This window comes from Podarcis vaucheri, assembly GCF_965113315.1.
Source record: "Podarcis vaucheri genome assembly, chromosome: 9".
Classification (NCBI taxonomy): domain Eukaryota; kingdom Metazoa; phylum Chordata; class Lepidosauria; order Squamata; family Lacertidae; genus Podarcis; species Podarcis vaucheri.
The window spans coordinates 78,415,943-78,439,107 of NC_138767.1; the positions used below are offsets into that span (position 1 = coordinate 78,415,943).

The 23,165-nt window shown below is 44.3% G+C and overlaps 1 protein-coding gene across 2 annotated transcripts in view; it reads left to right on the forward strand.

The window, feature by feature from the left end:
* Window positions 1–2,271: 2,271 nt before the first annotated feature.
* The window catches only part of FBXL5 (F-box and leucine rich repeat protein 5), a 28,871-nt gene continuing 7,977 nt past the window's right edge, over window positions 2,272–23,165 (forward strand). Inside the window, exons 1-10 of one of the 2 annotated variants that reach the window (XM_082238533.1) lie at window positions 2,272–2,493; window positions 7,352–7,567; window positions 9,577–9,672; window positions 12,050–12,245; window positions 13,346–13,528; window positions 15,035–15,160; window positions 18,543–18,691; window positions 18,900–18,982; window positions 19,432–20,157; window positions 21,834–21,982. In XM_082238533.1, coding sequence (XP_082094659.1) covers window positions 2,410–2,493; window positions 7,352–7,567; window positions 9,577–9,672; window positions 12,050–12,245; window positions 13,346–13,528; window positions 15,035–15,160; window positions 18,543–18,691; window positions 18,900–18,982; window positions 19,432–20,157; window positions 21,834–21,982 — 2,008 coding nt within the window. In that variant the 5' untranslated portion in view covers window positions 2,272–2,409. The remainder of the gene's footprint in view (window positions 2,494–7,351; window positions 7,568–9,576; window positions 9,673–12,049; window positions 12,246–13,345; window positions 13,529–15,034; window positions 15,161–18,542; window positions 18,692–18,899; window positions 18,983–19,431; window positions 20,158–21,833; window positions 21,983–23,165) is intronic. The other variant, XM_082238534.1, reaches the window with a different exon arrangement.

The following is a 23,165-nucleotide window of genomic DNA, read 5'->3' on the forward strand; positions in this document are numbered from 1 at the left end:
TGAATCATTCGCCTTTAGATTTCATAGCCAAGTAGGATTATATAGTTTAATTTAAAGTTTAATTATGGATGTGTGAAAAGCTGGTTTGGCACCATTTCTAAAACTCCCCAAAGCTACTGGCTTTATCGTTAAGGCCTTGGTATAGTACAGGTTAGTGATGGCAGCGGTTGGAGGAATCAGTAGTTTGGATAAAAGCTGGTTCTCCCCATATACAGTGGTGCCCCGCAAGACGAATGCCTTGCAAGACGGAAAACTCACTAGACGAAAGAGTTTTCCGTTTTGGAGGTGCTTCGCAAAACGAATTTCCTATGGGCTTGCTTCGCAAGACGACAATGTCTTGCGAGTTCCTGCTGGTTTTTTCCCCTCCCCCCTTTTTTCTAAGCCGCTAAGCCGCTTATCAGCTGATCCGATCAGCAGATAAGCCGCTAAAAGCCGCTAATAGCACTAATCCTTCAATGGGCTTGCTTCGCAAGATGAAAAAACCGCTAGACGAAGAGAATCACAGAACGGATTCTTTTCGTCTTGCGAGGCACCACTGTAAGACGACAGAGGAGTGGAGTGTCTCTCCACATTTGGTGGGGTTCTGAAGAGCGGGGCTGGGGGAACCTGTGACCCACCAGCTGTTGCTGGATTGCCGCTGTCCTTCCTACTTGTGAGTGACCACTGGAGATGCTGGAGGTGGGGGTGCAATAGGTTTGCACACCCCCTGCAGACACTATTATTTCAGCCTTGCTCTCACCTCCCACCTTCTAGAGTACTTTGCAGTACTATGCTGTGATCCATTTTTCTCTCTCCAAGTCTCAGACCTCCAACCTGGAATATGAGGATAACTTTGTTGCTATGTTATGTATTGTTAAGGAAAAATCTAGGTGTGAGGCTGCTCAGTCACCCAGCTCGTCGGGCAGAGCCCGCGGGTCCCTGCGGAATAAAGGAAGGAGTCCAGCCAACTGGAGCAAATAGCTGTAGACCAAAGTTTATTCCGCAATAGGTTCAAAGAGCAAATTCTGAACCCCGAGGATGGGGTGACAAAGACTTTTAAAACTTTCCTGCCACATCCCAGAATACAGTTCGAAGGGGAGGGCTTAAGCTTGGCAAACATGTCCAGACAAGTCCTTGGTACAAGATTAGCATAAGCAGACATGGGAGGGCAAGACTCAGGTATAAGATGAGCATAGACAAATATGTCTTAAGTTCCCACCACCCAAAAGTACAATAGAAGTTCCTTTGCATGTCTGGAGCCTGAGGCGAGTCAGGTGATGAGATTTGGCTTCCTTTGGCTAACAATGAGCCCAGCAATTTTCACCTCTGAGAACTTCCTGGAGTCCTTTTGCCAGGGGAAAATAGCTTTGGAATGGGGGGAACTGGGAAAGGAGATGATTTTATATTATTTTTAAAGTTAGGTGACTTCCCTGAGCTGTCAAGTTGGAAGGATATATTCAGGCATAATATTTGTAATATTTAACTTTAAAGATGTGCCCCCCCTGTAATTTCCGTAACATGTATTCCGTGTTTTCATATCGCAAACCACTTTGTGATCTTCCGATGAAGGGGTGGTATGTAAATTTAATAGATAAAAATAAAACAATAGCTACACAGCGGGTGGAATTTGCGGAGGCCCATCTTTCAAAAAGTATGTTTAGGGACGAAAAACTTAAGCCCCCAAGTGGAAAATGAGCGAGGTCCCAAGGAAAGAAGAATGGCAACCTAAGCTGATGGAATATGCGCAGCTTGCAGACTTAACACATAGAATAAGGGAACAGGAAGAAAATACGTTTAAAGAAGATTGGAAAATGTTGGACTATATGGGGGGGGGAATTATGTACACCTGGAAATGTTGGCAGCATTAAGATAAATTCAACAGTGTAAATAAGTTTTGATGGAGGTAATAATGGAATACTGAATGGTATAGTTTATATAAAATATGCAGGGATTTATGACATGCAAAATGAACCATGATATCTTAAGGATGTTTAAATGAATATTCTAAATTGTAAAACAGAAAATTGAATAAAAACGATATATTAAAAAAAGAAACCCCAAACTTAAATGTTTAACCACAAAATGAAAACTGATCTCGGAAGAGCTGGAACTTCTCTGTTCACTGGGGTGTGGGTGTAGATCCCTGGATTGATTTCTTCCCACTTCTGCCCTGGGAGACATTGAAACAAACGAGGGGGGGGGGGAAGAGAAGGCTCCTCCATGACACACCCGGAAGCGGCCTATCCAGTCCGCGCGTCTCCTCTACCCTCCGCAGCTCTCGGGTTTGTCCTTCGCGCACGTGACTCGGCGGGTGGAAGCGGGGCGCAGGCGCAGAAGGGGCAGCGTCTCCGGCCGCGGCTGCCGAGCAAGAGAGCGCCTGGTCTCTCTCTCTCTCTCTCTGTCTCTCTCTATATATATGGGGGAGAGAAGATGGCTCCCTTCCCTGAGGAGGTGGATGTTTTCACGGCCCCGCACTGGCGGATGAAGCAGCTCGTCGGGCTTTATTGTGACAAGGTAGGAGAGGGGAGGGGGAGGTTTCTGAGGGGGCGACGCGCCGGGCATAGCGGGGGGGGCGCGCGGGGGGAGGTCGCGCGCCGGGACACGCCCCTCGGCCCCCTCAGGCCTCGCTCGGCCGGCGCTCGTTTGCTGCGTGAGAGGGGATGCGCGCGCACCCTCGGGGGAGCCGGAGGAGAGAGGGGCGCCTGCGCAGCTGCCACCGCCTGGCGCGCGCCGTGACTCCTCTCGGCCACCGTCGTCCGCACAGTTGTTTCCACCCCCCCCCTCCGCGCGCCGCCTTCCTCCGCTTGCAGGTTCCCCCTCTTTCTTCCCCGGTTTTTTTTTTGCGCTTGGTTGCGAACCCCTTTCCTTCGCAGGGCTCTGTCGCCGGCTGCGCTTCCTTCCCGATATTAGCGGAGACGTGATGCAGCTTCTCCGCTGGTGGTGGGGTTTTGTATCTCGGATGAGGCCTTCTCGCCACACGTGTGCACGCACGCACGCACGTGTGTTCCTGGCTTAAGAATCTTTTCCAAAGGCCCCCCCCCCCCCGAACGAAGCGCGGCCAAAGTGCCTTAGGCGCCGACTTTCCCTCCTCCTCTGCGATTCCCAGCTATGCTGCTACATGAAGGCAGAAACTCTGTAGAAGACATTATTGGACTTTTGATGACACGAACCATGCGTGTCGAATATGGACAAAGAAAAGCTCGTTCAGAAATCCAAATGTCAAAAAACATAGGTGCTTGGCATCCCTCTGTGCGCCTCCGGGGTTGAACTCTCCTAGAGTTACAGTGCCTGCTGTGACTGTAGAGACATTGGCATTTCTTTTCTCTGTGCTTCTCCCAGCAGTCCTTCCTCCTCCGGTCACTGCTGTGGATGAACAAGGATTCCCACATGATGAGGTTAATGTTGCCAGCCTTCATGTCACATTTGCAATGCAGAATTGGTGTGTCAGCAGGCGCAACTTAAAGGCAGCTTTTTCTCTCCCTGTATCATTTTAGAGTGCACGTTCCTTGAAGCAGGTGTCTTTGCTTTTTAAGTTGGCAGCTTAATAAGTAAAGGAGAGCAAGGAAATGCAGAGATCGCAGGGGCCAAAGATAACGTATTGCTCAATGTATTTTGGTTATTACAGCTTCCTGATGGCATGTTTGGCTTGACCCAGTCAGTTTAGCCAATGATCAGGGGTTATGGGAGTTGTAATCCCAACAAGCTTTAAAAGCTCAAGGTTGAAGCAAGGTGGTCTAGCACACTCTGTAAAATAGGCAGTCCCACACTGTGAATGAGGAACATAACTGATTTACCTGGCAGCTGCGCACCCCTCTTCGCTCAAAAGTAATTTGCAACTACAGTGGTACCTCTGGATATGAACGGGATCCGTTCCAGAGCCCTGTTCGCATCTAGAAGCAAACGTAACTAGCGACGGCAGATCTGCACACGTCGCTTTTCGTCGCTTTTGGGCATGCGCGTGATGTCATTTTGACCGTCTGCGCATGTGCAAGCGGCCAAACCCGGAGGTAACGCCATGGAGCACAACTCAAATGCGCTCAACCCGAGGTATGACTATACAATTTTTGTTAGCAGTTTTTTCCACATAGCAATGCAGGTTTTGATTATTGAGTGTGTTCATGTGCCTTTATTACAAGTTGCCAGTAAAGAATAACTTAAAACAATATAAACTGTAGGTTTCAGGTGGGTACTATCAAACTGTAGGTCAGGGCACATTCCAGGCTAGCAAGACTTAGTTTTTCACTAGATTCCTGAGGCCTAGTAAGTGGAGAGAGGTACAAAATACAGGTACTTAGAATTAAATCTCAGTCCATGAGCAGTTTTTTTGAACCAGAACTGAATTGAACTCACACACCTTTTTTGAACCAGAACTGAATTGAACTCACACACCAATACACAAATATCCATTTCTGTGTATGCCTCTTCTCCACCCTTCTTCATGTCAGTAGCATAATTGTTGCCATTGCTAATTATCTGGGAGTAAGAAAGACTTGATCTATTTCAGGTCACTCCCACATGTACAGGTATATCCTGATCTACCTCCCCACACCCTGCCCCTGCTCTACTACAGGGAAGCCTTTGTAGAAAAGAGCAGCTCAGGGTAAACATTATTTGCAATTTAATTTTTTTTTCAGGTGAGGGGCCATTTTACTTGGCCACAGAATTTACTGAATATGATCACATGTAGTGTGTGCTGCTATAGTACAGCTCTCAACCCCCAGAGCCCACTTGAGATGACTGAAAAATACTGAGGCCCAACAAGATGTTGGTGCAGGGCAAATGGTGGCAGATGGAAGCGAGGTTTAACAAAATCAACATGCCGTTATGGACATCATTTCCCACTGATATTTAATCCAACTTTTGAATTTGCTTTTTTTTTGTCACATTTCCTTGTGGCAAGATGTTCCGTAGATCAGCTTTTTTCAGGCTAAGTACAGACATTTTCTCTGAAGGGACTGTGACTCAGCCTCTGTGTTTTAGGTAGAACTTCCTGATCCAGAAGCTTCTAGTAGAAACATTTTCTTCAGCCATGGGTATTTCATTTTGTTTTTGTTTGTAGACAGGCGTCACTGTCAAAATATTATGATACTGTAGTTAGAAGTTAACATGGTGTACTGGTCATATTTACACTCTTATTTTGGTATTATATGAAAAGTGTCTGTGGGAAACTTGATCTAAATTAATGGTTTAAATTTGCCTCCCCCCCCCCTTGGTGTTTTAAATCACCACCTTGCCCCTGCACTATCCTCTTAAGTTATGTCGTTTGTTGTTGCCAGTACTAAGGTCACTATCAATGTGGGTTGATATTTTCCTTTGTTTTCCTTTGAGTCATTTGATGGAATGTGCGAGTGGAAAGGAGAGGAGGAGGAGGAGGTCCTCTGAAATTCTTAGTCTTTAATTAGTGCCTTTGCGGGGCTTACACAGTTATGTCAGAACATGCTACATAATCTCTGAAATAAACCTTTGACCTTAATTGTGTTGTTTGCAACTTGCGAAAGGATTTCTCTCTCTTCTTCTTCTCCCTCACCCAGTGTGGGTGCCATTTGAGAAACAAGAGTGCTGGATACTAGTGGCAAAGTTGGCATTGATCCCTACTTTGGGGGTCCCAAGGCGGGAAGAAGTCTTTGTTGTCTGGCCAGATGTTCCTGGTCTGGGTGATGAGGTTTGCCTGGATGTTGCCTCTGTGGTTGTTCTGGGGCTTGTCCTTTGACTCTGGTTGGGAACACTGATACCTCAGAATAGACCATAGTCACATATTTCTAGTGTAGAAGGATGGTTACCAACTTATTGTAAAAGAGCATCATCCTGGGCTATACTCCTGAGTGTAAGAACTGAATTCCTTGAACTTCTTTTTCAAGACATTTCATTTTCTGCCTGCATTGGTGCTAACATTATAGCCTCACTAGCACATCTTAGAGAGTGAGCTGAATGTGGTATCTTTCCTAAGCTAATGATTGAGTCTGTCCTGGATGTGTGGCGATGCCTAGAGAGGGATGAAGCATCCAGCCTCATCTGTTCCAGTATTCTGTCCTTGTATTGTGGGATGACCCCTGTTGAGAGTCAAAGGATGCCAGAGACTGGATATCCCAAGACACTTCATCTGTTATGGAGAGTTTCTGTGACAAAATGAATTTGCAGTCCATAGCTGAGGGTCACTTCAGCCTAGTGGGAGCAGTGTGTGTGTATATATGAAAAGTCTCTGAACCTCAGCACTGAATGACAGCACAACCCTAAAAGCACTTTAAAAGCTTGTGCTCTTACCAGATTTATGAGCAAAACCTTTTTTCCCTATAATTACAACAAAAATAATGTCAATAATAATAATAATAATAAATTTATTTATACCCCGCCGATCTCGCTGGGTTTCCCCAGCCACTCTGGGCGGCTTCCAACAAAATATTAAAATACAATAGTCTGTTAAGCATTAAAAGCTTGCCTAAACAGGACTGCCTTCAGATGTCTTCTAAAAGTCTGGTAGTTGTTTTTCTCTTTGACATCTGGTGGGAGGGCGTTCCACAGGGCGGGTGCCACTACCAAGAAAGCCCTTTACATTTACTACTGAAGTTAAAACTGAGGTTTTGCTATATTTGCCATATGTTAAAATAACTTTCCAGGACTTTTTATCTGTAGTAATAATGTGTTGTCAGGTAGGTTTTGTTTTGTTCTTAATCAGAGTTAGAAACACCTGTGGTGGGGAGGGGAAACACATTTGACCAGGAAAGTGGGATGGTGTCAAATACCTTTTTAGAGGATAACATGGTTTACTGCAGTGTTTCCCAACCGGTGTTCCGTGGCACACTTCTGTGCCGTGAGACATTGGCTGGTGTGCCGTGGGAGGGAGGCGGGCGAGTCGGGCTGTGAGAGGCGGCGGCGAGGATCCGCGTCGAGCCAGGGGCGGCTCCGCGGTGGTGGTGCCGAGCGGCGGGGCAGCGCGTGCAAAAGGGAGGAGCGCGAGACAGCGGAGGAGGAGGAGGCCGGCATGTCCGGGCAGCAGCAGCAACAACAGCAGCAGCAACTCCCGGCGACGGCTCCTCAAGCCCCGCCGCCGCCCCCTCCGCCCGCTATCGCCGCCACCACCACAACAGCCGCCGCCGCCTCAGTTGCCGCCGTCCCTCAGTCCCTCGCTCTGCTGCCTCCTCCCACCCCCAAAGCTTGGAGGTTCCCCGGCAAGGGGGAGGGAAAAAACTTTCACTTTCGTGCGTCCCTCCCAGCGTGACGCTGCGCGCTGACGTCACGGGGCTGTGCCGCGGTGGTGTGCCGCGAGATTTTTTTCATTAAACAGGTGTGCCGTTGCCCAAAAAAGTTTGGGAAACACTGGTTTACTGAGTATTAGCCCAGAAAAAACTGATCATTTTTTGTTTCTTCCCATCAGCTTTCTAAGACCAACTTCTCCAACAACAATGACTTCCGGGCTCTCCTCCAATCCCTATATGCTACTTTTAAGGAATTCAAAATGCATGAACAAATTGAAAATGAATACATAATTGGATTACTTCAGCAACGCAGCCGGACTGTGTATAATGTACACTCAGACAATAAACTCTCAGAAATGCTTAGCCTCTTTGAGAAAGGGTTGAAGAATGTGAAGGTGAGCTTTCTGAAAGAAGAGTGTTTGGTTTCTGGGTGGTACAATGCAAAATCACATTTCTGAGATCATGTGTGAATTTGTGCAATCTCAGCGTAGTTCTGGTGCCACAAGGCTGGTTGTATATATGCTTGCTTAGAAAGAAGCCGTGCTACGCTTAGTGAGGCTTATTTCTTGTAAGTGTGCTTTAGAATTTCCAGCTTAGTCATAACTTTATTGTGCATCCTTGACTCCTCCATGTAGAAGGGAAGCTCTCTAAAAATATGGTTTACTTCCTAGCAAGCAGCTGCTTTTTGTTGAGAGCAGTTTGGGCGATGTCAGCAGCTGACACTTCTGGCAGTGTGACATGCCTGAATAAAGGTAAAGGTACCCCTGCCCGAACGGGCCAGTCTTGACAGACTCTGGGGTTTGTGCGCCCATCTCACATCTATTGGCCGGGGGCCAGCGCTGTCCGCAGACACTTCCGGGTCACGTGGCCAGCATGACAACGCTGCTCTGGCGAGCCAGAGCCGCACACGGAACGCCGTTTACCTTCCCACTGGTAAGCGGTCCCTATTTATCTACTTGCCCCCGGGGGTGCTTGCGAACTGCTAGGTGGGCAGGCGCTGGGACCGAGCAGCGGGAGCGCACCCCGCCGCGGGGATTCGAACCGCTGACCTTTCGATCGGCAAGCCCTAGGCGCTGAGGCTTTAGCCCACAGCGCCACCCGCGTCCCTATGCCTGAATAACACACCTTATAAAACAGGAGTCACATGGGATGTGGATGCATAAGAACATCATAGCTTTAAGATTTGATGGGTGGGGAATCTTTTTCAGTTGGAGGGCTATGTTCCATCTTGACCACATCTCTTGGGGGTCGTATGCCATTGGCAGGAGAGGCTAATTCTGGAGTATGTGATTAAAGTGTCCATGGGCACACCATGCGCTTTCTCCTCTGCACCACCAGAATGCACATATAGCACACTCCTCACACATGTATGTATGCAGATTCTTACTCTTTCTTCCCTCCACCACACTAGGGTGGAAAAATAGCTGCATGGAGGGATGCGTGTGATCTTCATAGGTATTAGTTAGGAAGGGGAAGTTTAAGCCTTCTTTTCCTTGCTGTACTTTCTTTAAAGATAGCCAATTTTCCCAAGTGGCAGTTAGCATTGAAAACAGCCCTCCATTAGCACCAGTAGAAGGTTTTTCCCCTCAAGCCTTATTCTGGCATGAGGGATTCACAGCACAAAGAGGGCAAGCACTTCCCTCGCCAGATGCAAGCCCTGCCTGATTCTTCCCTTCCAAAATTAGACTTGAAAAGCCCCCCTAGGTGTTTTTTTTAAAAAAACCCTAAAAATTGTCAGGGAGGAAAAGGGGGTTCTGCAGACTGAATGGAGGGGCTGCATCTGACCCCTGGACTGCCAGTTTCTGACCCCTTTAAATGTATAGGTATATCAGAGAGACCCATGAGTTTATAGGCTTCTGACTGACTGTATGTTATCTTTACAAAGTGGCATATGTAGTTACTTTTCCATGCTTGTGACATGTCAGACGGTAATCCTTTTAATCTTTTCATTTGTTGAATTCTACTGGTACCACTGCTAGTTTTCAATGCCTGTTAAGTACTTAAATTATATAATGAAATACTCCCAAAATCTGGTCACCTACAAGTTCTTTAAAATTAATCTGAAGCTTCATCTGGGGAATTATTTCAAAATCTACCTTACTGTAATTAGACATCCTGACAACAAGTATTTACATTTGCACTAAAATAATAGCATTTTAGAAATGAAATGCTAACATATTTTATATAAGTTGGTCTCTGGGCATCTGTTTTAAGACATCTGATGAAGAGGTGTGTTGTTTTTGATGGCTTGAACTTACTGTGGAAACTAACACAAACCAATTGGTATTTCAATATTGCTTCATATTTAATTTTAAGGATTTTAGAACTTAATAATTTCTAACAATTGATCATAAGTGTTCAAATGGCACAGATGCTTAGTAATGGTATTTTTTATCATTCTCAGAATGAATATGAACAACTAAACTATGCGAAACAGCTAAAGGAGAGGCTTGAAGCTTTTACCAGGGATTTTCTTCCTCACATGAAAGAAGAGGAGGAGGTGAGCTGTACTAGGAAATGGTTTCTGGCCATTACGTTCGATTGTACCCAGTGAATGGATGGGAATTGGATGGTTAATTAAGCTTCAGAATGCCATGTGTCCAAGCAGGCTTTAGATGTGCTTTTTGAACAGGAGGCATATTTACTTTGTGGCAAATGCTTGAAGCTTTAAGAGCAGTTGGTGGTATACGGATTTTGCTATTCAAAGCAAATAAAAAAAAGGGGGGAGCCTCATTGTATTATCCTAAGTACCGTATTTTTTGCTCTATAACACGCACCCAACCATAACACGCACATAGTTTTTAGAGGAGGAAAATCCGTAGGCATGCCACCCATATGCATTCCCTCCATAACACACACAGACATTTCCCCTTTCTAGGAGGAAAAAAGTGAGTGTTATGGTGCAAAAAATACGGTAACTCTTTCGATTCTGACTGTAGTAGTCAAGAGCCTTTAGTCTTAGATTTGAGTGTCCTCCTCAAAAGACAAAACTGGTCTGCTGCCAAAAATGGCAAGCTCACGTCTGCTTCTCTTCTTTTCCATTTTCTGCAAGGATATTTGGAGCACAGTGCCATCAGTATGTTGAGGACACACAGCTCTATCTCTCCATTCTGTCACTTTTTTCGGGAAAGGCTGTGAAGGTGGACCAGTGTCTGGAAGCCGTGATGGGATAGAGAGGGACTAATAAACTAAGGCGGAATTCTGATAAGATGGAGGTGTTGTGGTCCAGTAGTTCCTGGGTCTAGGAATTGGATGTACAACCTGTTTTCAGTAGGGTTATACCCCACTGAATGAGCAGGTTCGTAGTCTGGTAGTATTCTTGGGTTCCAATTTGTCACTGGAGTCTCAAATGGCTTCCATGGCTGGGAGTTCTTATGCCCAGCCTAGGCTTCTTCATCAGCTTTTCCTGAATCAGGATAGCCTGCCTGGCCTCAGTTGTCCGAGCTCTGGTGACCTCACACCTGGGTTACTGTTATGTGCTCTATGTATAGCTGCCCTTGGAGACCGCAACTAGTGCAGAATGCAGTTGTTAGATTGGTAAGTATGACAGCCCAATGGGACCAGTACCTGGATCACTACACGACTGTCATTGAGCTGCCAGACCCAGTTCAAGAATAGTTTGAGCATTTGTTATTGTTTAGTCATTTAGTTGTGTCCGACTCTTCGTGACCCCCTGGACCAGAGCACGCCAGGCACTTCTGTCTGCCACTGCCTCCCGCAGTTTGGTCAAACTTATGCTGGTAGCTTCGAGAACACTATCCAACCGTCTCATCCTCTGTCGTCCCCTTCTCCTTGTGCCCTCCATCTTTCCCAGCATCAGGGTCTTTTCCAGGGAGTCTTCTCATGAGGTGGCCAAAGTATTGGAGCCTCAGCTTCACGATCTCTCCTCCCAGTGAGCACTCAGGGCTGATTTCCTGAAGAATGGAGAGGTTTGATCTTCTTGCAGTCCATGGGGCTCTCAAGAGTCTCCTCCAGCGCCATAATTCAAAAGCATCCATTCTTCAGCGATCAGCCTTCTTGATGGTCCAGCTCTCCCTTCCAGTTGGAGCATACAGTGCCCTAAATGGCTTGGATCCCAATTACCTACAAGAGCACCTTCCCCAGGCCATACGACCAGCAGGGGAGGCTCTGTTGGTGGTGTCCCCACTGGGGGTTGCTGAGTTAGCCGTGACCTGTGGCAGGGCCTTCACACATTGTAGGGGGTTGGACCAAATGACCCTTGGGTGCCTTCCAACTCTACCATTCTATGATTCTATGTCTCAATTTTTATGAGTTATTGTCTGTCCAGGTTCTAATCTGCAAAAGAACCTGCAGAGCTTGGTGATATATCAATACATTGTCTGAAACTGGTTGGAAGTTCAGATTGTGATAATGGCTTCAGAATTTTTGAGCTAGCAATATATTGCACATCTCCATTTGCTCCCTAGCTGCTGCCAGCAAAGCATATTTCACCCCTGGGCACCCAGTGCTCCCTCGCTCCCTCTGTAGTCCAGTTGTCGAAATTGGCAGAGGGCGCCCAAGAACCTGGGCACCTGTCTGCCTACACCTTTGTTGGAGCAAGCAGGCTGCCTCCTTTCTCCTGGTTGTGCTTCCTGCTTGCTCCCTCCCTCCTCAGTCCACTCTCACCCATCCTTCTTTCAGACATCATGATGTATTGCTATATTGCGATGGTTCGCTGGTGATATTTCATGTTAAAAACCAGATATCGCCCAGCCCTACTGCAGCTAATCCTATGTGTATGTTGTTTCTCATCCTTGTATGTGTATCATATGTATTTGATGATCTTAGACTGAGAAAGTTAAATGTCGTATTTCAAAAACAAGAGCAAGTTGGAACAATTGCGTTATTCAAAAAGTGACGTTTGTTGTGTATCTTAGGTTTTCCAGCCAATGTTGATGGAATATTTTACTTATGAGGAATTGAAGGACATAAAAAAGAAAGTAATTGCGCAACACTGCTCCCAGAAGGAAGCTGCAGCAGAAATACGTAAAGGTATTAGTCTCTGGAATCAAGCCGAGGAACTGCAGAAAGCTTTTAAATATTCTGTGGATGAAAAAGCAGATCAAGGTGAAGGTAACCTTTTATTTGTAGCAATCTTCTGAATTTCTCAGCTGGTTTTCTAGAAAATAATGTCACAAAACTCCATGGCACTTAAAATTATGTTCTTGCAACTTGTAGAGCTTTTGATGTAGGTTGCAGTTACTTTCGGTCTCTTTAGCGATCTTGTCTCTGTTATACTCAACTCAGGTCTGGTCAGTCTTACTCATTGAAACATTTTTCATACCCTAGACTGCACATTTTCACCCCAGACTAGCTTTCATTTTCTGATTGAAGGTAGTGCCGAATAATAATAATAATAATAATAATAATAATAATAATGCTGCAGAGCAGAGTCCTGCAGGAAAATATCTGGGTTGCCAAAACAAGTAGCAGCAGTGCTTTGATGAGCTTTCTTGAGAATAGCAGCATTTATTTCAAAGTACATCTTTTACTTTGTGGTATAGAGATTAATAAGGAACACCTGCAGGATGGTAAGAAAAGGTTGGGAAATATTCTAAAATGGGTTGGTTATGTTTTTAATTTGAATTAAGTCTATGGTGGTTTAATATTCTGATTTTATCCTGTGAACCGCCCTGAGACCTGCAGGTATAGGGCTGTATATAAATTTAATAAAATAATAAAAATAAAGAAAAACACAATGATTTTGCCCTGCATGCTTCTTTGGTTTTGGATGAAGTGGCTAATATGAAAGCCCATTAGATAACTGGCAACAAAGAAATCAAGACTTTAAAAAGTGATGGCTGACTTGACACCAGAGAGCTTGGGAAGTAACATCTAGGCTTCAATCCAGGACAGCTGAGTGTGCTTATGTTTGTTGGTTTTTCACTAGTTATACTTGTTTAATTGCTTAATGTTTGTGCAATTTAGTAGCAGTTGAGTTTGGGGTATTATTTATGTTATTCTTCTGGGAAAGGATGTCAACACTCAGTGCTATGGCTCTGAGAGAGAGATGTAAAAGTTGATGGGCTCTGCCCCTCTCCCCATTTATACATGCTGTCAGCTTTGCTTTTCTGCCACAGCTTCAGTGATGATTTTTTTATTGTAGCATTCTAAACAGAATAATACTCTCCAAGCCACTGCCAAAATACTGAATGTATTCCCATGTATTTCAGAAACCGAAGAAAAAGGGCAAACCACCAATATTGTTGATCTTCCTTCTGAGGTTGTGCTGACTATTTTTAGTTACCTTAGCCCTCAGGAGTTGTGTCGATGCAGTCAAGTAAATAGCAAATGGTCTCAGTTGGCTAAAACTGGATCTCTTTGGAAACATCTTTACCCCGTGCACTGGGCCAGAGGTAAGTGGTTGAAATTCCCAGCTCTTTAGAAGCTTAGATTACCATCCATTTATGTGTAAAAGAAAGGCCATTAAGGAAGAAGGTATATAATTTCTGAGATCAAGCACTCTAAACGTAAATTACTCTTTTTTATGGCATACCTATATTATTTGGCTTGTGTGCACTTGTGAATAGCCCTACATTGACCCGTTACTGTTGATAAACTACATATAAGACAGACAGAATTAATTAATTATGTTCAGTCTTAGTTATTTTAAATCACCAAGTTAAGACTGGGCTTAGAATTATTTATCTTGTATCTAACACATTTAGGGTGGCTAACCTGTGGCCCTCCAGCAGAAATTGTTGGATTCAACTTTCAGGGATGATGGGTGCTGTAGTCATACTATATCTGGAGGGCACCTGAATATAGCAGTTCGAAAGCACGTCAAGTGCAAGTAGATGAATAGGTACTGCTCTGGCGGGAAGCTTAATGGCGTTTCTGTGCACTGCTCTGGTTCATCAGAAGCAGCTTAGTCATGACCCGGAAGCTGTCTGTGGAGAAATGCCGGCTCCCTCGGCCTATAAACAAGATGAGCGTGCAACCCCAGAGTCGTCCGCGACTGGACCTAACGGTCAGGGGTACCTTTACCTATATTACAAGATAATATCACCAAGGCAACTATCTGTAAACAAACAATAAACATCCATAAAAATGCCAAAAGTAGTTTCCTTCTCAAATAGGTTTTATCATAAACAATTGCAAATGCAGTAAAGAGTGTAGTAAGGAGATTAAAATAAGTGTTTCGGTGCTCATTTCTTCTCTTTCCAAAATACAGTCGTACCTTGGAAGTCGAACGGAATCCATTCCAGAAGTCTGTTCAACTTCCAAAACGTTTGGAAACCAATGAGTGGCTTCTGATTGGCTGCAGGAAGCTCCTGCAGCCAATTGGAAGCCCCGTCAGATGTTCGGCTTCCCAAAGAACGTTCACAAACCAGAACAGTCACTTCGGGTTTGCGGCGTTCAGGCGCCAAAACATTTGGAAACTAAGCTATTCTAAAACCAAGGTACGACTAGATTTTATTTTGAACAACTGCAATTGCAGTAATAAAGAGTCCACTTGTGATTAAAATTAAAGAAAAATTAAGGATTTTTAATTTTAATTTTCCTTATTCTACTTGTTAATTCAGTGCAATTCTATTACAACTGATTTTGACACCTCGATGACTAAGCTGTAGCAATAAACGCGTGATTACGGGAATGACAGCCGAGCACTGAACCGCAGGTCTGTTCTGAAAAGGGAGGGCCCTTTTCAGAACAGAAGAGGGGAGATACAAATTCTACATGTGCTACTTTCCCAGTCTCCAAGGATTAAGGACAAGGAGAGCAACATGCATTATCTTTGTGACACCATTGTGTTTTCTGCTGGCTGACACTTCTTAAAAGAGCCTACTCCTTCCTGATAATGTGTGGGTAATTCAAAGGTTGCTGTAACATCATTAAATGCTTTCTTCTTGGCTACTTAGGAGACTGGTCCAGTGGCCCACCTGGTGATCTTGATACAGATCCTGATGAAGAATGGGTAAAAAACAGAAAAGATGAAAGCTGTGCTTTTCAGGAATGGGATGAAGATGCTGATATAGATGAGTCTGGTAAGTTAAGGGGTGAACTGTATATCTTCCCTTTACAGTTTTGTCTTGGGTCGTCTAGAGCAGTGGTTTCCAACCAGTGTGCAATGGAACCCTGGGGTGCCTTGAATGATGGTCACAGGTGCCATGGGTGACACTGGCCTCTGTCCCTCTTTTCTTCCCTCTCTCCTCTGATGCCCTCTTGCGTCCCTGCCTCCCGAAGGATTGCACAACTGTTGTAGCAGCCCTGGCTGCAAGCTTCCCAAGCAAATGGTCCTCTGGGACTGGTCAGGGGTGGGGCAGCTCAGAAACCAGGGGCGGCAGCTGTGGTTGCCCAGAAGACTCCCAAGAGGAGAGAGGAGGCTAAGGGAACACTCCACAAGGGAGGATGTTCAGAAAAGGGCGAGAGGCTGCCAGGTCTGCAGGGAAGGGGTGACATAACAGGGCTCCTGAGCCCCACAGGGGTGCCGCACAAAGTGTAGTTGGTCAAGGGAGCCAAAGCTTGAAAACCTCATCTAGAGTATGATACTTGCCAAGGATACCTTGAGAGCATGGCTTGTTTTTGCAGAGGAATAGGTCTGTGTGTCTGAGGGATGTAGACACTAGTCACCAAAAAAGCAAGTCACCAACAGCAGGACATTTAAAGGGGTTATTCTTTGATGATATTTATTAGTACTGCTGGTCTTTTTGACTGATGTTTAGAGTTAAGTAAGCATACTTCGAATCCCCGCGGCGGGGTGCGCTCCCGTCGTTCGGTCCCAGCGCCTGCCAACCTAGCAGTTTGAAAGCACCCCTGGGTGCAATTAGATAAATAGGGACCGCTTACCAGCGGGAAGGTAAACAGCGTTCCGTGTGCTGCGCTGGCACGCCAGATGCAGCTTGTCATGCTGGCCACGTGACCCGGAAGTGTCTGCGGACAGCGCTGGTTCCCGGCCTATAGAGTGAGATGAGCGCACAACCCTAGAGTCTGTCAAGTCTGGCCCGTACGGACAGGGGTACCTTTACCTTTACATTTTTAAGCATACTTGTACACTTGTACATCTATATAATCTTGATTGTCATATTTCTCATAGACAGTGCTCCTTTTCTGTCAGTTGAGTTGTGCTTGACACTTTCGTTAGAACTACCATGCCCATCAAATTTAAGGCATAGTTTCCTTGATGTTTTGGGGAAAGCTTGGTTTGTATGTACAGGTGAAACTTGAAAAATTAGAATATTGTGGAAAAGTTCATTTATTTCAGTGAATCAACTTAAAAGGTGAAACTAATATATGAGATAGACTCATGACATGCAAAGCGAGATATGTCAAGCCTTTATTTGTTGAAATTGTGATGATTATGGTGTACAGCTGATAACAACCCCAAATTAACAATCTCAGAAAATTAGAATATTGTGAAAAGGTGCAGTAGCTATTCAATCCATAACATCTGCAATGGGTTCCTGAGCCTTTAAATGGTCTCTCAGTCTGGTTCAGTAGGAAGTACAATCATGGGGAAGCTGTGCAGAAAGCCATCATTGAGACCCTCCAAAAGGAGGGAACGCCTCAAAAGGTAATTGCAGAAGAAGTTGGATGTTCCCAAAGGGCTGTATCGAAGCACATTGATGGAAAGTTATGCGAAAGGGAAAAGTGTGGAAGAAAAAGGTGCACAAGCAGCAGGGATGACCGCAGCCTGGAGAGGATTGTCAGGAAAAGACCACTCAGACTTTCACAAGGAGTGGACTGAGGCTGGAGTTAGTGCATCAAGAGCCACCACACACAGACGGATCCTGGAGATGGGCTTCAAATGTCGTATTCCTCTTGTCAAGCCGCTCCTGAACAAGAAACAACGTCAGAAGTGTCTTGCCTGGGCTAAAGAAAAAAAGAACTGGTCTGTTGCTCAGTGGTCCCAAGTCCTCCTTTCTGATGAGAGCAACTTTTGCATCTCATTTGGAAACCAAGGACCCAGAGTCTGGAGGAAGAATGGGGAGGCACACAATGCCAGATGCTTGAAGTCCAGTGTGAAGTTTCCACAGTCTGTGTTGATTTGGGGAGCCATGTCATTAGCTGGTGTTGGTCCACTGTGCTTCATTAAGTCCAGGGTCAACGCAGCCATTAACCCGGAGATTTTGGAGCACTTCATGCTTCCTTCCACAGACGAGCTTTATGGGGATGCTGACTTCATTTTCCAGCAGGACTTGGCACCTGCCCATACTGCCAAAAGTACCAAAACCTGGTTCAGTGCCCATGGGATTACTGTGCTTGATTGGCCGGCAAACTCGCCTGACCTGAACCACATAGAGAATCCATGGGGCATTGCCAAGAGAAAGATGAGAGACATGAGACCGAGCAATGCAGAAGAGCTGAAGGCTGCTATTGAAGCATCCTGGTCTTCCATAACACCTCAGCAGTGCCACAGGCTGATAGCATCCATGTCACGCCGCAGTGAGGCAGTATTTGATGCAAAAGGGGCCCAAACCAAGTACTGAGTACATATGCATGCTTCTACTTCTCAGAGGTCCAATATTGCTCTATTTGAAATCCTTGTTTTGCTGATTTCATTTAATATTCTAATTTTCTGAGATATTTAATTTTGCGTTTTCATCAGCTGAATGCCATAATCATCACAATTATAACAAATAAAGGCTTGACATATTTCGCTTTGCATGTCATGAGTCTTATCTCATATATTAGTTTCACCTTTTAAGTTGAATTACTGAAATAAATGAACTTTTCCACGATATTCTAATTTTTTGAGTTTCACCTGTATATGGTAAGTTAGCTTCAGGATAGAAAACTACCGTATTTTTCACCCTATAGGATGCACCGCCCTATAGGACGCACCTAGGGTTTTTTTTGGGGGGGGGAAATAAAGAAAAAAATTATTTCCCCCCCAGGCACGGGGCTGGCGCAGGGGAAGCCCGAGCTTCCCCCGACCCCAGCCCCCAGAACAGCCTGCTATCCACAAGCCTAGGGAGCCGCACCGGTCTCCCCAGGCTTGCGGACAGCTGTGCCCGAGGCGTTGAAATGCAGGCAGCTCTGCGCAACCCTCCGGAGCCCGGCGCGGTTTCGCGCTGGCCTCCGGAGGGTTGTGCAGAACTTCCTGAAGCCTGTATTCGCCCCATTGGACGCACCCACATTTCCCCTTCATTTTTGGAGGGGAAAAAGTGCGTCCTATAGGGCGAAAAATACGGTACTTTTGCTCAGTGTCGGATTAAGAGAAGGCTGACCTCTTGTGGTGGTTGGCAAAACATGCAGGGAGATGCTCTGCATCTGGAATTTGTCCTTTTGACTAAAGTACTTAGGCTGCAGCTTTTATTATACTAATTAGCATTTGATATATAGATGTTTTTAAAATTAATATATTTGCATACTTTGTATATATGTCCATTTTTTATTCTTAAATTTGTCCTTTGATCCCTTTTATAGAAGAAAATTCAGAAGAATCCTTGGCTATCAGCATTATTCAAAAAGAAAAGGACTTTCTTCAGGGCTTAATTCATAATGTTCTCCCACGTGTAGGCACCTCAGTGAAAACAATTGTGCTCGCATACAGCTCAGCCATATCTAACAAAATGGTACAGTATACATAATGAATACATCTGGGGAATCTGTAAAGAATAATAAGGGTGCTTAAGTGGGTGTTTTTCAATAAAATAATCTCTTTGTTGCTTTTCTGCCTGCTCTGTACTCAAGGTGGATTAACAGTATAAAGACAGCAATATAATCTCTGACACAATTTTTATTGCAACCATAAACTGATACTCCATTTTCTTTTAAACCTAGGTCAGACAGATCTTAGAACTCTGTCCTAACTTGGAGCATCTTGATCTCACTCAAACTGATATTTCTGATTCCGCATTTGAAAGGTTGGTAATCCTTTGGGGTGTCTGTTGCTTACTTTGCCATTGGTAAATTACCAACAGTATAGTAATTACTAGAGCCTTGATAATGTGAACTGTTTTTGGCAGGGAGAAATGTTAGTTTTGGAAGTTGTTACGTATCAGACGCTACCTGCAGAATGAGGAAAAAGAGTTCGACAAGGGTTATTATTCTGTCTAAGACTCTACATTCCATTGCTCCTGTCTCTGATAAAGTGTAGGTCTTTTGCTTCTGCGGCACATTGTTTCTGCAGAACAGACCAGCAATACTTAGGCATTTTGCTATTAATCCTTAACTGATTTCTTTTAGTATTTGATGCATTTAGGGTTGAACATTCATTGATCCGAATATGACTACTTTATCTGCAATAGCTTGAATATGCTGGTTGGGACAATATCAAAATATTGGTTAACAAATATGTTATTATTTGTTTCAGTTGGTCTTGGGTTGGTTGCTGCCAGAATCTCCGGCATCTTGATCTCTCTGGATGTGAGAGAATCACAGATGTGGCTGTAAAAAAGATTTCCAGAGCCTTGGGAATTTTGTCACCCAGTGAAGCAGGATCTCTGAAAAGTTGTCAAAACAGGAATGGAAAAACTGTGTGGAAAAACAAAGACATTGCCATGCAGGCCAGCAAAAAGAATTGTAGTTTGCATGATATTGCAAATGAAAATTTGATTAAAGGAGAAGGAAATGAAAGCCATTGGATTGCACCTGTCAGATCAGAGAGCTTTAACTCTGCCTATATCTGGATGTTAGATGCGGAAGATCTGGCAGATATTGAAGATGCTGCTGAGTGGAAACACAGAAATATTGAAGGAGTTTGTGTGGTAGAACCTTCATCAAATTTCACTTGTTCTGCATCATGCTGCAGCAAAGACATTTTTGGACTAAGGACTAGTATTTGCTGGCAGCAGCACTGTGCTCCTACTGCCTTGACCTACTGCGGTCACTCTTTCTGTTGTGCTGGGACAGCTTTAAGAACTATTCAGGCACTCCCAGGATCCTCTGCACTATCTAAACATGCACCAAGGACTAGTAAACAGTCAGAGGGGAAAGACTTTGCATACTTCAGGAGTGCAAAATCAGACCATGAGACAGCGCGAGTTCTTCAGTTCCTCAGTCTGTCAGGATGTTACCAGATAACAGACCACGGTCTCAGGTATGTAGCCTCTTTGAAACCCCTGCCAAAATCCATTAATGCCATTTAAAAAACAACACAAAATCATATTGTTATCTCATCATTACTTAGCCACTGAATCTGGTGGTAATGCATTGACGATTGGAGGTGGAGAAGTGCTTTGCCCAAAGCAGATGCGATTCTTCCTCTCCTCCCTGCCTTTGAGTTCACATTCCTCTTTTTTGAATTTTTCTTTCTCTTAGACTACAATCCTCTGTAAAGTTTTCTCTTCCAAAATCCAGGGTGGGGAGCGGAGCTTTATTTTCTAAAAAAAACCCCCAACCCTACACTTTCCCCCCTTCTGGTGTCTCCTTGCCGCCCCCCTAGGTATATCTGAAGACAATAAAAGAAAACACGTTTGTCATTGGGAAGAAAGCTCCCAACCAAACAGTGGATGCTAATCTCTCCCTACAACTCAGGATGACCTTAACTGCTCTTCCATCTCAACTGGATCTGGGCATTATCATGTTGCTGATATGTGCTCCCACTGGAGTTCCCATGACTACCATCTTCTATAATACATGAAACCAGCTTCTGGCTTGGAAATTGAAATAGCCTTTGGGATGGATGTGTGCGTCAACATTCACCAGACATTACAAGTTAGAACTACACACATAAACTCAAGCGGTCTTCAAAAGAAGGGTATTCTAGAACAGGGGTCAGCAACCTTTTCCACTGTCTCTCAGACCATGTGGTGGGCCGGACTATATTTTGAAAAAAAGATATGAATGAATTCTTGTACCCCACAAATAACCCAGAGATGCATTTAAAATAAAAGGACACATTCTACTCATGTAAAAACATGCTGATTCCCAGACCGTCCGCAGGCTGGATTTAGAAGGCGAATGGGCCGCATCTGGCCCCCAGGCCTTAGGTTGCCTACCCCTGTTCCAGAACATCTTGCCACCAGTTTAGACAGCTACATTCGTTCTGCTGGGATTCACTGTTAGATGTGACATAGCATGGGAGACATCCACTTAGAGTATGTGCAAAAGCTAACTTGAGAAGGGAGCATTGGTTCATTTACCTTGAATAGGCTTTCTATATTGGCACAGGAAGACATCCGCTGCCTTACCCCTGTCTCTTAATAACTGCTGTCTACTCTCATGCACTTCAAGCCTCATCAAGTTTCTTGATACCAGGTTACTCCTTTTTTGTTATTACCATGGTCAATTTTTTGTGTGATCTAACTCTGATTTGTTTGCTTATTTACCTATCACTACTATGGAATCTCTGCTTTCCTCTAAGCTTGGTTACAGACAAAAGTCAAACGGGATCCTATGTGACTGTAGTATCCCTATTTTACTCCATTGCCCATCTCTGTTCCTTGCATTTCATCCACTGTATTATCTATGGTAGGGCTGGGTGAGCAAGGTAGGTGTCTAATTCTTAAAAAGTTTTTTTTAAGTCTGAACAAACCATATATTCCAGCAGGGCCCTACACTAATAGTGGCAGTCTAGAATTCATTTTGCATGAAGCAGGGTAGTGTTTAATGAACTTTATGGCTGCTATAATGAAGGTCGAGGAAAGAAATGCTCAAATATCAAAAGTTCTGAGTGGTTCAAATGTGTATATCATCTTGCTAAAGAAGCAGAATTCTCCTGCTACCTGTTTGGTTCCTGGCATGGTCTTAATGTGCCTTTATTTTCCACATTAGGATGCTGACTCTGGGAGGAGGGCTCCCTCATCTAGAACACCTCAATCTCTCCGGTTGTCTGACTGTAACCGGTGCAGGCCTGCAGGATTTGGTGTCTGTATGCCCTTCTCTGAATCATGAACACTTTTACTACTGTGATAACATTAACGGTAATGTCTTTTGAATAAAGTACCTTTTAAAAGCATTAATATTTAACCCTTGGAATGTTCAGAATTTGAAGCCACTTCCTTTCTGTAGTTGTAGGTCCTCTGAGTTACGTTAGCCTTTCATTGTTAAAAGTTTAATATGTCTATGAAGGCATAGATTTAAATATTACAAGTTCTTCTATACTGCCCGTTGTACCGTGCTAGCTGAAGAGAGCTAATTTTACCATTATTGAGGAAATTATCTGGCGGTTCAGAGGAAACTTATGTTAAATACCCTTTTGCTGATGAAGATTTGGATATCATCAGGCCTGTTGCGAAATTCTGTTTTATAGCAGCGAGGACAAGACAGGCAGTGGTGACAGTGATAGCCAGGGAATGAGTACTGATTATGATCTCTGGAATACAGATTTTAGCTGAAAGAGTGTTGTTTTTAATGTAAATAAGTTTATAGGGAATTCTTAATTACATCTGCTTCTTTATGTGGTTGTGGCATATGTTGCTGTTGTTAACTTTGCTGTCTGGTCTTAGACCGCAATAAAGATTGATTGATACTATTCTAGACATAGAACAGGGAAGCATACTTGTGGTGGATCATTTAAAATCCCATTTCAGTGAAGTAACTGGCTCCACCTCTTGATAGCTCTCATTTTGATATAAAGAGATTGAAAAAGTTTGAATCAGTTGAAAGAATAATGTTAATATGGAGTGTTGTGTATCTTGAGCAGTGTTCAAAATTCCCATTGTTCTAGGCGCATTTTGTGACAGGGAATAACATTAGTGTGAGCAGTTTCCAAGCTCTGGGCACAGTACTGCGCCTAAGATTTCAGATTAAAACTGCAGAGTGGAAGGCAAGGAGGACCTTTTTCTGCCTCCCCACTTCCAGCTACTTCCTGAAGACTGGAGAAGAGACCCTCTTAAGAATATTAGGGGAGTGGGCAGGGGAAGGACTAGGCCTTGTGAAAAATGAACATGGTATTTCAGCTGCATTTCATTCATTTTCAGCTATGGATTCTTGTTAAAGAAAAGCACACCTAGACATTCTGTTGTTGCACCTGTAACTTGGATTAAGGTGCCATTTAGCTCCTAGCTTTCATATCTCAGTTTCTAACACTGATCTTGAGTTCTTGAAAATGGATTGATTCTGTTTAACATTTGCTGCTAACTTCCTAACTATTGAAATGCCTTT